General features: G+C 38.2%; 1 protein-coding gene across 1 annotated transcript; it reads right to left on the bottom strand.

The window, feature by feature from the left end:
• Positions 1-310: 310 nt before the first annotated feature.
• LOC131217000 (probable inositol oxygenase) lies at positions 311-4422 on the bottom strand. The gene is made up of 11 exons (XM_058211673.1): positions 4275-4422; positions 3947-4049; positions 2460-2541; positions 2170-2374; positions 1790-1849; positions 1636-1688; positions 1415-1537; positions 1252-1321; positions 1059-1137; positions 698-779; positions 311-602 (listed from the first exon to the last, which is right to left on the bottom strand). Exons 1-11 carry the CDS (start codon positions 4303-4305, stop codon positions 576-578), a joined length of 915 nt encoding a protein of 304 aa, XP_058067656.1. The 5' UTR covers positions 4306-4422; the 3' UTR covers positions 311-575.
• Between the last annotated feature and the right edge of the window lie 8080 nt (positions 4423-12502).

Below are 12502 nucleotides of genomic sequence, written 5' to 3'. Positions count from 1 at the left end.
GTTTGAGGTCAGTCAAAATGAGGTCGGAGTCGTTTTTGAATTGAGGCTGCAGTCGATGCTGGTTGGATTTGGCTCGACTTTTGAGGCCAAGTGAGCCATGACTTAGCAAGTCTTTTGATGGGAGCTGTCCTCCTGTCTTGATGTGACCACCTGATGAATGGCACAGATCTCGCCAGCACACCATGCAAGAGCATTTCAAAAAATAAAAAAATAAAAAAAAAAATAAATCCTAGAGAGGAGTAAACACAAGGAAACATCAAAGAGCATTGGAAAATCGTGCTTGCTTTTAACTAATCAGAACGCCTGGATCTTGAACAATAATAGTGTGTGGATTCCAAATCCACTCTTATTAATCAATGGATTCTGCATTACACCAATCGATGACCGAAAACCAGACAGCAGCATTCGAGAATTACAGCTTCAAAAGAACAAAGTGAAGTGATCTTCTCCTCAGTGAAGACCACCTTTATTACACATACAGCACAATCTTACATATGAAGATGCATCTCTCAAAAGTATATAAATCCTCTCCCTCGCATCAACCGCTTCGAGATGATAATCGACTGCTCCAATCTTCACCATCTTAACTTTGAAGGGAAGTACTGCAGCAAAAGATCGTAAATTAAGAACTAGGAAATTCTCAGAAGAAAAAGAGATGAAATTCGTCGAATGGGGGAACATTTCAAATTGTACTTACCTTTTCGATGAGCGATAGGTAGTATGGCTTTACTTTCTCGACATCGACCCGGACTTTGCTCTTACTGTAGAGGTCATATTTGCTGCACATGACATGAATGTTTAGTTAAATCGACGTAAACAATGGAAATTAGATGATGAGCAATGCAATGTTGGCTCAAATGAAATGAATTGCAATAACTCAAGCAGAGGCGGCGCCATTTTAGTTCATACAATGGCTATACCACTATTGCAATCCAATGCATTTCAACTTGTATGGCAGGGCTTGCTCCATTTTGGTCCTCAACACTTCATTGAAGTTATGAAATTAAGCATCCAAACACTACTTAGTACTACTTAATTCTCTTAAAAAAGGGTCTTACTTGAATATTTGAAGCCACTTCAGATTCTCAACATCCTCCTCATTCATCAGGTATCTGTATGCTCCCAATCGGTGTAATGCTGCAAGATGACACAACAGAAACACTCGTTGTTTAAATGAATTGATCTTTCAATCCACCGGCTTTAGTACCCAAATCACAACATATGGAGGAGATGACATGATCTAGTACTTACGGTAGAATGAATGGTATCTGATTATGAACAGAGCAGCTGAAGGTAGAGTGGTCTTGTTCTCCTTGGCCACCTATGAAAAATCAGTGGTTAGAGTCAAACGCTTTAAGTGTATTAGAGAAGTATGAAACAAACCCACTAATTAGAAGGCTGTGAAGAGAAATACCAAGTACATATAGTCATCGTGCCCCCACGACATCAGCACATTGTTGAGTCCACATCCTTCTGAATAAACTCCAAGCTTTGTGTTGTAAGCAGGATTATTGAAGTCGGGATTCTGCTCGAAGTACTGTAAAATTCCCAAAAAAAGAATGTCAAAAAACCTTAAGATAGATTAATACTTACAAACCCATGTAAACAATTTTTAAATAGTGCAGTGAAAGGGACCTTGTGATGAACATTTGATTCATCGAAAGCACACCCGACAGGGAACGTATCACCTGTAACATGGATATTCAGAGTTATATGAAAAACCCAAGAAGGAAAAAAGACAGATTTTATTCTGAATACTGAAATACTCTTTAAAATAAACGATTCTTACCGACAACAGCCCATTGGGGAAGCTCTCCGAAGCTATGATGAAGCAGAACCTTTCCTAGATCTGAATCACACATAAGAAATGTCAGTGAAGTGCTACATCCAATGCAGTGCTTATTTAGACTTCGCGTATTTATCAATCGAATCAAGGGGGCGGTTTTTTAATCACTTAGTAGTTGTTATGTAGCGATTAATTACATAATTTCAATAGTTTGTGTACTAAGATGAAGTGAGCTTAATGGCAGTCTTTTTACAGACTGACACAAACAAGTCCAAGCCTGTGGACAGTCTAACCAAACCAAGCGAGCTGAGCCACGACCAGAAAATTAGGAAATTTTCATCATATGTAAATCACAAAAGATGGACTAAGAAATGGATGGATACCATGAATGAGGCCAGTCAAGTGCAGCCAATCTTCATCAGGATAATCCTTCCTGATCGCCTCCGCTGTTTGCAACAAGTGCTCGATCTGAGGCTCATCGAGGTCAGGATCGCTCTCGTCAACGAATGAGTTGAGGATCTCACAGCATTCCCAGATACTCATCTCAACCCTGTTCAGCTTCCCATACTCCTCTCTCATTCTCTTCACCTACATTTTCCATGAAGTTTAGAACAATATTGCCTAAGTGTTCAAAAATTCACCAACCGTCCAGATATAGTTTTGTGGGCCTTACGAAGTCGTATGATTGGTGGATGTGATTTATCCGATAGAATTCTTCAACGGTCTTCTTCCGTTCGCTTTCCGCATCGTAATCCCTGTTGAGAATTCAATCACAGTGTTAATTTTCTTTTGTGGATATAATAATGGATAGTCTCATCGTAGGAAGGACCGTTGATGGGCAGGGCCATACCCAGTAGAAATCAAAATTTGAATGGGCTGGCCCGAATTGTTTAAAATAACCCGAGGCCCAACCCGTTTACACCTAATAAATTCTCGGTGAGTATGAAATGTTGATAATTGGAATTAATGAAACTATGGATAATCCTACAAGTTAGTCCATGTACATGTCACCACACTCGCCATACTGGTGCACGCGTGCAGGATCGGACCCATCCATCAGGTGGACCCCACTTTTAAGATGGACTGACCCAGAATTCAGCCTGGCCCACTTATCAAATGGGTCACAATGTACAAAACAAATGGACGGACAAATATTGCTCATGTGCTAATATTACCCGTGTGGGACAAGGAAAGCTCCTACAAAGTCAACAAGAGTGCTAGCTGCTGTACACGTGGAACATGTACGCAAGCTCTGTCTGGCCAAACACGGATGTACTCTTGCCCAAAAGTCAAGCCAACGAGACAATCCTATCAGTTCATTCGATCGTTAAAAAAATGAACGGTTAAGAGGGTTTGACTGACGGTCCCAGAGGTTAGCAAGGTCCGATAATCTTTCTTTTCGGGCCAGGGTAAAACTTTGGTAAGGCCATCGTGAAGAACGGTCCAGATCTCACACTAAGTGCTCTGTACCAAGCGAATGGGACTAGTTTACATGCAAGGGCCCCTTATAGGTGAAAATGGTGGGCCCAACCGTGCTCAGCTGGGGTCCATCTTTCCAAGCTCACAGAACAATCACGTTGTTGCATATATTAAGAAACACTGAAAAGAAAAAGAAAACATGCCTTTTTAAGGGAATGATTGGCACATACACCGAATATTTGGTGTATGCATTCATAACTACTGTGATCACACGGTGGTGAATGGTGCAGACTCAATCAGCTCCATAAATCAAATGGGTCGTCGGTCCCATAATCGACCATTGACGATCGTGATAAGCCCATATACTAATCCACGTATACCTACAAAGACTCTTTTGCAGAGGTGCAGAATGTCCAAACACCAATTTCCACCATAAAACACTCCTTGTATTCTCAGAATGTAAGAAAGAAGATTGAAATACTAAGGTCTTTGAGGAAGAGATGAGAAATTTCGTTGCATTGGTTGTTAAAATCGTAAGAAAATTTCGGTTCTAACACACATTTACCGACGGTTATCGAACGTCACCAAACATTGGGGAAATTACCTTTTGATAAGTGCACCCGTTCGCACATTCTCCTCATTTGTGATGGTGGTAGTGTATCAGGCAACGTGCGTATATGTGCGGACCCTATTGAATAAATTAGTATAATTGTGGCAATTGTAATGGCAGGAGAAAATAACCTAAATGTGTGTCCGAACGTATTTGTTTCCGGCACTAGAAATCCACCGTCCAATATCAATTCATTTGAATCAGCGGCAATCTGCTTCTCATCAACTTCAATTCCTGAAATTAACAAAGCCATTTAAAAAATAGGTTAGTACCCATATTACATAAGTCTACACAAAAAAATGGTGCATAAACCATACATTAAGATCATTATATCAATTCTATCTTTTGGGTAGTGGCCCATTGTAGAGATGGCATGTGGACAACGCAACGGTCGAATGGCCGAGATGGTTTATATATGAATTTTTGGTGTATTGTTTATACACGAGTTACAGAACTTACCCAATTGAGGCTGTTCAATGATGATTGTCATCTTCTTACTAAAATTCAAGAATGGGAAAGGCCCAAAATGCAATTAGAGAGAGAGAGAGAGAGAGAGAGAGAGAGAGAGATTGTTTGTATGGGAGGTGTGGCGTGAAAGGATGGAATTAGAAGAGTATTTATAGATGAGAAAAGGTGATTGGGTTTGTTGAGGAAAAAGGGCAATGAGATTTGATAAATCTCAAATTACGAAAATACCCTTGGGCAGATGTACAGGGAGAGAATGATTAAAAGGAGATATTAGGTAGAGTAATAAAAATAAAAGGAAGAAAATAAAGAAGGCTCCAAAAATGCTGGGCTGGATACATGCAATTCAAAACATACACCAACCAATTTTCACGCGTCTGACTCAGCTCTACGTGGAGACAACATCACATAACGACGTTTTAAGGATTTGAACAAAAACGCAATGGTAAGTGGGCCCCACATGACGTGGCATCGAGTCAAGGGCGAGAAACTTTGGTACTCTCTCAGACTGAGATGGTTGATACGCAGCCGCTACCAAATGCTAAGCTGAGGATGTGCTTAACTAAAATTAAACCATTTAGATCGTGGGTCCCACTTTGGATGGCTTCTGAATGGAAACCCAGAACGGTTTGATTGCATAACTAGCTGAATAATGGATATTTAATGAACGGTTGAAATGGAAGATATTCAACGGTCCAAATTTAGGAAACATGTCCTTTCATCCGAGGCATGGATCTTCAAATCAGATTGATTTACGCCTGATGACCTATCTATAGTGAGTCACACAATCTGGACGGTTTATTTTGAATTACGGAGTTGTAGGTTTCCATTACGAGTGCCCGCGTATCAACCATCACATTCTGCCAGAGTATCATGAAACTCCCTTATCAAAGAAAAAAGGTTGGGCGTTTCTGACGTACAATGACTGTACATCCGCTTGAAAATTGAAATATCTTAGCTGGGATATGCAAGGCATTGAAAATATAACCTGGCAGTGAAGCCACGGAGGATCCAGAGAAAGCCACGTCTGCAACCATATCTGTGAGTGTTATTAGCTAAGAAGCCATAATCCTCGTATTAATTAATAGCTAAATACATGCTAATGTAAGATTTAAGAATAGTTAAAGAGCGGTGGTCATCAAGCGCTAGATCTCTCTGGACGTGGGACACGCAAACAAGATCTACGAGATCTGGAAGGTGGATAATCCACGTCCCAAAAATCAATGCCATTTAGGTGATCCTAACCATCAACGGGAGTTTTTCTTGGCCGCCCATTTCAGTCAACAGGAATCTTAGGGTTTCATTGGGAGCATGTATTTGAAATGTATTGGAATTTAAATAACAATTTCATTGGAATTAAGGTGATTCAGAACCCTCACTTGAGTTTCACAGCTTGCAATTTAAAGGCACCTGAATCTAAACTTTTGTTCAAGGAAGTAGATAGCATCCCACCTCGACGAACCCAGTCTAGGCAAGGGCTTTGTGGGGCCCACTGTGATGTATGGGTTTTATCGATGCTATGCATCAATTTTACTAGATCATTTTAGGATATGAGCCTAAAATTCAAGTAGATATAAAGTTCACGTGTACAGTGTTTGACAGGCATAAGAGCATTATTGCTTCACATAGAAATTATGATATTTTCAATTGACATTCTTGTATTTTGATACTCCTCACTAATTGTGAGTTTCAGCATTGAGGTTATTTGTGGCACGTGTGTTTACACACTTCCATTAAACAATAAGATATCACCACATGTTGGCACCATGTGCCTTTTTTTTTTTTTTTTAACACACACACATAGCCCCACACACTCATGCTGTAGTGGGATTTCACCACCTATGGGTACTCAAACCCTTGAGCGAGTGTTGAAACTCCTGAGAGTCTACCACCGAAGCAAGAGCAAGGACCCTTATCACTACATGTTGGCACTATGTGTTGAAAATATTGTACTTTTATTTAAGAATATCTTTTGCCCCTTATCATCCGATAATACATCACCTATCAAAAGTAAAGTGGCATAGAATCGTATGCATGTCTTAGGAGGAGATGAATTGACAAATGACAGGTAGTCCTAATTCGTATGGTACATGATCAAAGCAGTGTGATTGACAAGTGTATAAAAGACCTAGTAAGGCACATATCTTATAAAAAATCAGGATATGCTTAGTGAGGCCTCTCTCACAATCCTTCCAAAATGAAAGATCTTCCCAGAGGTGTTTGGTACTCTGTAGTGATTACAAAGATTGGAGAATCGGATCAACATGTGATCGGATGAGAACTAATGGATTGGGTAGCAATCCGAATCTAGTGGACTAGTCCTATCGGATTTATAGATCTTCATGGTTATGATAAGAGAAGATATTAAAGCAATTTGGATCGTGATCCAATAAGATGAGAGAGAGCTTTAAAGATCCATATATCATTGTAGCCATGCTGGTAAGAGATTTGAAAACAGTTTCTAATATACGAAGATCTCTTAGCCATATAGGATTAATCAGAAAACAATTAAGTCCCATGGCTGCGAAGGATCTTATATGGAGAAGGAAACCCAACGAAGGTTTTATTGCCTCTTGTAGCTATAAAAGGAGAACCCAATCAAGAGCTTTAAACCAATGAATTACACAATCTATCTTCACAATACCATGTTGTATTTATCTTTTATTTTAGCTTAGTTTTAGTCTCTTTATCTCTATCCAACCATGTTGCAAAAGGTTTGAGGTTTAGATTAGCATAGATCTCTACTGTTCAGCCTCATTGCTATAGTATGCTTATAAGTAGGATAAATATTTTTAACCTTCCGTTATTGGATCCCGATCAACAGAGTCCTTAGTTGGAAGATAAAATATCTTAGTCACATCTCATTGGCTATTTGCCTAAATTGTTTGTCCACGTGAGTGATTCAAGAATTTATCTTTCATTTTATTTTTATTCTTTAGTTTATTTGTTACTCTATTGATTATACTGAGTATTAATTACATGTCAATAAAAATCAACATTATTTTTAGCCTTTCTGCTTTGAATTTGATAGTCTTCGTTCCATTGAGAAATATATTGCTTGCAATTACTGGTGAAAGAATAAGTCCTTAAGACACAAGACAAAAAGAATCCATCTGGAAGGACTATTCCCTACCCTTTCGCAAATCACTTGATCATTGTTACAACTGGTGGTTGAGAGGGTTTGTCATAGAATTCGATCTTAAACGGTCCATCTTAACACGAGGAGCACTAGCATTTAATCAAACTAGAGTCGAGTATGACTTTGGCACGATTGTACTTTCCTAATCACACACGTTAACTAAATATAGGTCATCGCTAAGACGCATGGCTTCATGTTTGATTAAATTGTGCAAATAATGTGTGTGTGTGTGTGTGTGTGTGTGTGTGAGCGTGTGTAAAACTACACACACTTCATCAATTCCCATATATTTCTATCATCTTATTTTTTAGTCAAAATCATATTAAATTTGAACCTTCAATATTTAGTCTTTGTGCATTTTCATTGCTTGATTGAATTTTAGACCATTTTATGGATTAAGATTAGTTAAATATTAATATAGAAGTATTAGAGTTCTTATACATCCACTTTTCTCTACCTTTATTCAAAAGAAAATTTCAATTTTCTTCCAAAAACTTTATTTACAAAACCATATAGGATTGATCAGAGAACAATTGAACGTCGTGACTGCGAAAGATCCTATATCAGGAAGGAAACCCAACAAGGGTTTTGTCACTCCCATAGCTATTAAACAAGAACACGATGAAGAGCTTCAAACCCACACCGTACACAATCTATATTCACAATACTATGTTGTATTTTTTTATTATTTTTTTAATCTTAACTTAGTTTTAGTCTCTTTATTTTCGTGTAGCCATGCTTCATGTTAATGCAAAAAATTCGGTCCACCATTTTTAGACCTTTGAGTACTTGCACAGGAAGAAGATAAAGAAGACCCTCGATAGAGTAGGGGACCCTCCGATGCCAAAGTCATGCTAGGAATCTGAGTCTAGTAGTATCGAGAGGTTTTGGGTGAGAGATTCTGCGTACCTTTCACCATTAGAGATGTTCCTATTTATAATTGAAGATAGGCGATGACGTAGAGGAGATCTCCTTATTTAGTAGGGACATACTGTAGAGGGATTCAGATCCGCGTGGGGGGAATCTCTCGAGATCTTCGGTGAAGATATCGGGATCCCTAGTGTGTCATAGATATTCTCCGAGATCTTTAGAGAAGATCTCGGGCGAATTTCTCTTAAATAAGATCTGATTATTCGGAATTAACGAAAATGTGAAGTAGGAGACCGAGGTGATCTTGGTCGACCTGACCTGGGGGTAGTATACCGACCTAACCTGGGGGTAGTATGCCGACCCGACCTAGGGGTAGCATGTCGACCTGTATTCTCTAGCGAGCCCTGATTCTTCTCTCAGTGCCGTGTAGATTGTCGAACTGCCGACCTGCCTTCATACTTTGTGTTAGGCTAGTGAGGCTGAGCTCCTTTCCTTAGTAGTATTCAGATGACATATATTGGGGTGGGGGGAGGTGTCGAGCTCAAGAGGCTGAGGTGGTCTTAGCTGACCCGGATACTCGGATGAGCTTCAAGCCTCACCTTATCATTGGATAGATGGATGACCTTCCTCAAGAATCCGAGGTGGTCTTAACTGACTTCGATGCCTAGATGAGCTTCGAGCCTCCTCTTATCATTGGCTAGATGACCAACCTGTCGACCTGCCTTCATATATAGTGGGTGACCGACCTTTCTTCCTTGATCATTGAAGAGTTCATTGGTTATGACGGGCACTGGCCTACCTCGTGTATAACAACCTATTTTTTATTTTATATAAATGGTGGGAACTAAATCCCACCATTTCTTATGGTGTGGCCCACTAGAGCTTTGGATCTATCTCATTTTTTGGCCCATATCATAAGATGTTTGTGCAACTAATGAGTGGAGTGGATTCATTATGTCATTCCTGTGAGGCGCACTGTTTATTAAAAAAATATATGTTAAGTGACGTGCCTCAGCACGTCACCACTCGAGGCAACCATCCGATTTTTTTTTCTCTTCTTCCTCCTTTTCCGTTTCACATGGTGAGACCCCGTACCCATCTGAGGCTAGCACCATCCGTCATCTGAGGCCCACCTTCTAAATTCGAACAATCCATCCAAATTAAAATCCCATAAAATCTTATCCGTTTCTGTCCTTTGCTCCAAAACCTCCCGTGTGGCCCACCTGATCAACGAATCTGCCTTACTTTTGAGCTCACATTGTGTGTGGATATTACAAACCTCGTGATCGGCTTTGATTCCCATCAGACTTAATGGCAAACCTTACCTAGACTTTTGTTTTAGATTCAGTTCGTAACTCCTCGTGCTTACAACGTCTTTTATGGTTGAAAAAGCTGGCACTCCTTACACAACACCGCGGTTTGTATATAACCCATCTCACAAATCTCAGCCATTGTATTTTCCTCAACCAACACCATTCAATGGACCTTTAATTTTCAGTGATTTCTCTTGTTTCTAGCAATAAAAAAACACCACTTCTCATGTTCTCTCCACTTCTTCAACATAAGAAAATCGAGAACTCCTCAACCATGAAACCACCAACAAAATGGGTATATAGCTTATTTTTCAACCATTTAAAAGCTTCATAGATGAATTCATGCCATTCAGAAAGATTACTACATCGAAATATGCCGAGAACAGAAAATCGCCATTAAAGCTTACCATCCTCATGTCGATCAAAGTTGCATCATAAGTTCTCTTGTATCTGTATTATCTATCCATACCGGTTCCGAGGTTGAAATCCAAACCATATACGACATCTATCAAGTAAGCTTCCCTCCCAAATTTCCTATTACAAATCAATTCATAGTTGTAGTTCATAAGGCTCGACTCATTGAGTCGACTCACCAAGTTAACTTAGCGAGTCGATGTGTTGATATAGTTGGATTCAAATTTAAAGTATATAAATTTTAGGATAATATAAGTATAATTAGTATGTGTGTTTTTCTGAAGAGATCTCTAGTATTTCACGTAGAAACGCTCACTAAATAGCGTTATGTTGAATTGAGTTGAACTTGATCTAACTGGACTGAACGGACTGCATTTGTATCGATCTTAGATCTTCTCACCTAATCCAACTATACATGGGATCTGTCACACGAAATCAGGTAGGTGATCTTCCCTGTTGAAAATTTTAGGTTAGCATATAGAATAATTTGATTATTTGTTATGTATTCAATTTATTTAATTATTGTCATTAATTACAAATTATTTTATTTGATTCTTAATTGCATATTGTAGAGGTAATTTATTTGAGTCATTAACTGACTTCAATTAATTATTATTATGTACTTAAATTACAATTATTTTCTTATTATTACATGATGTATGATGTATTTGAATTTACGGGTGTTCTGCCTCAAAAAGATCACCATGTTATTTTTATGGGGTGCTTTGCCCAGGATCATTCCCAAAAGGATCGGCACAGTATGGGTGCTCTACCTAGGGTCATTCCCAAAAAGATCGACACAGGTGCTCTGCCCTGAGTGATTTCTTAAAAGATATGCACACACGGGTGCTCCGACCTTGGTATTTACTCTAAAAATTTATTCACTAGGTGTTCTACCAAGGGTCATTCCCTAAAAGGATCGACACCGGTACTCTGCCGAGGGTCATTTCTTAAAAGGATCAACACACACGGGTGTTTTTCTTTAGATTAAACCAAAAAAGATTTTAGATGACTATATTATCTTATTTTGTTATTATGAAAAATAAATTGTTAATGTTGTCATGTAAAATGCCGATTCAATACTCGTAATTGATCCTATTTATTTTATTGGGTCGTATTGGTGTTAACGTATAATTTTCAATCTTGGGAAGGATGTAACCCTACGAACCGTCGCGCTTACCTCGTATAGATTATTTTGAAAGGTTTGTATATGAAGAATTAGTTGGGGAAGATTGAAGACTTTTTTCCTTATTTATTTACAAATTAATTAAAGTTCAATTAATGTTGTTATTAATTATTTTTTATATCAATGTAATTAAATATTTAATGATTGATTTGTAGATGTTATTTAATGATAATTACTTTGATCCCTTTTAGTTACTCTGATTGTCGTAAAAATCATGAAAATAATGTGGGTTGTGATATATGTTTTGTTTAAAGTCAACTCACCGTCCTAAAATTCGAGTTCGGGCCTAACTAACTCAGGTTTCGAATTTCGGGGTGTGACATTGTGTCTCGCAGAGATGTTCAAACTAACTTCTTCTCTTTAGCCAGTCCATTTTTACCCATAACACTTCAGAAGGTTTGAGATTTAGACTAGCATCGATCTCTACTGTCCGACCACATCACTATTGTATGCTTAGGAGTAGGAAAAATATCTGCAACCTTCCAGTGTAGGATCTTGATAAACTAAGTCCTTACTTGGAAGATTAAATACCTTAGTCATATATCCCGCTGACCATCTACCTAGATTGTTTGTCCACGTGAGTGATTCAGGTATTTATCTCTCATTTTATTTTTATTATTTACTTTATTTGTTACTCTATTGATTATATTGAGTATTAATTACACATCAATGGAAATCAATATTATTTTTATCCTCTTTTGCTTCGAATATGCCAATCTTCATTCCATTGAAAATTACATTGCTTGCAATTACTGGTGGAAAAACAAGTCCTTAAGACACAAGATAAAAAAAATCCATCTGGAAGGACTATCTCCTATCCTTCTGCAAATTACCAGATAATTGTTATAACTGGTTGTTGAGAAGGTGGCTGAGTCCTAGAATTTGATCTTAAATGATCCATCTCAATGCGAGGAGCACCAGCGTTCAATCAAACTAAAGTCGAGTACAACTTTGGCATGCTCGCACTTTCCTAATCATACACATTAATTGAATATAAGCCCTCACTAAAGCGCATGGCTTCATGTTTGATTGAATTGTGCAAACATAGTGTGTGTGTGTGTGTGTGTGTGTGTGTGTGTGTGTGTGTGTAAAACTACACACACACTTACTTTACCAATTTCCATATATTTCTTTTACCTTATTTTGTAACTAAAATCATATTAAATCCAAACCTTCTATCTTTAATCTTAAAGCATTTCCATTACTTGATTAAATTTTAGACCATTTTACGAATTAAGATTAGTTAAATATTAATATAGAAGTATTAAAGTTCTTACACGTGCACTTTTCTCTAACTTGA

This window comes from Magnolia sinica, chromosome 1, assembly GCF_029962835.1.
Source record: "Magnolia sinica isolate HGM2019 chromosome 1, MsV1, whole genome shotgun sequence".
In the NCBI taxonomy this organism is placed as follows: domain Eukaryota; kingdom Viridiplantae; phylum Streptophyta; class Magnoliopsida; order Magnoliales; family Magnoliaceae; genus Magnolia; species Magnolia sinica.
The sequence above is the reverse complement of the archived record's forward strand: the minus strand, read 5'-3'. Positions and strand labels throughout refer to the sequence as shown.

Coding starts and splice junctions, on each gene's coding strand:
- LOC131217000 (XM_058211673.1), bottom strand. CDS start 4,305: ATGACAATCATCATTGAACAGCCTCAATTGG. Junction 2,375..2,459: donor TCCACCAATCATACGACTTC/GTAAGGCCCACA, acceptor TGGAAAATGTAG/GTGAAGAGAATGAGAGAGGA. Junction 1,850..2,169: donor CTTGACTGGCCTCATTCATG/GTATCCATCCAT, acceptor TGTGTGATTCAG/ATCTAGGAAAGGTTCTGCTT.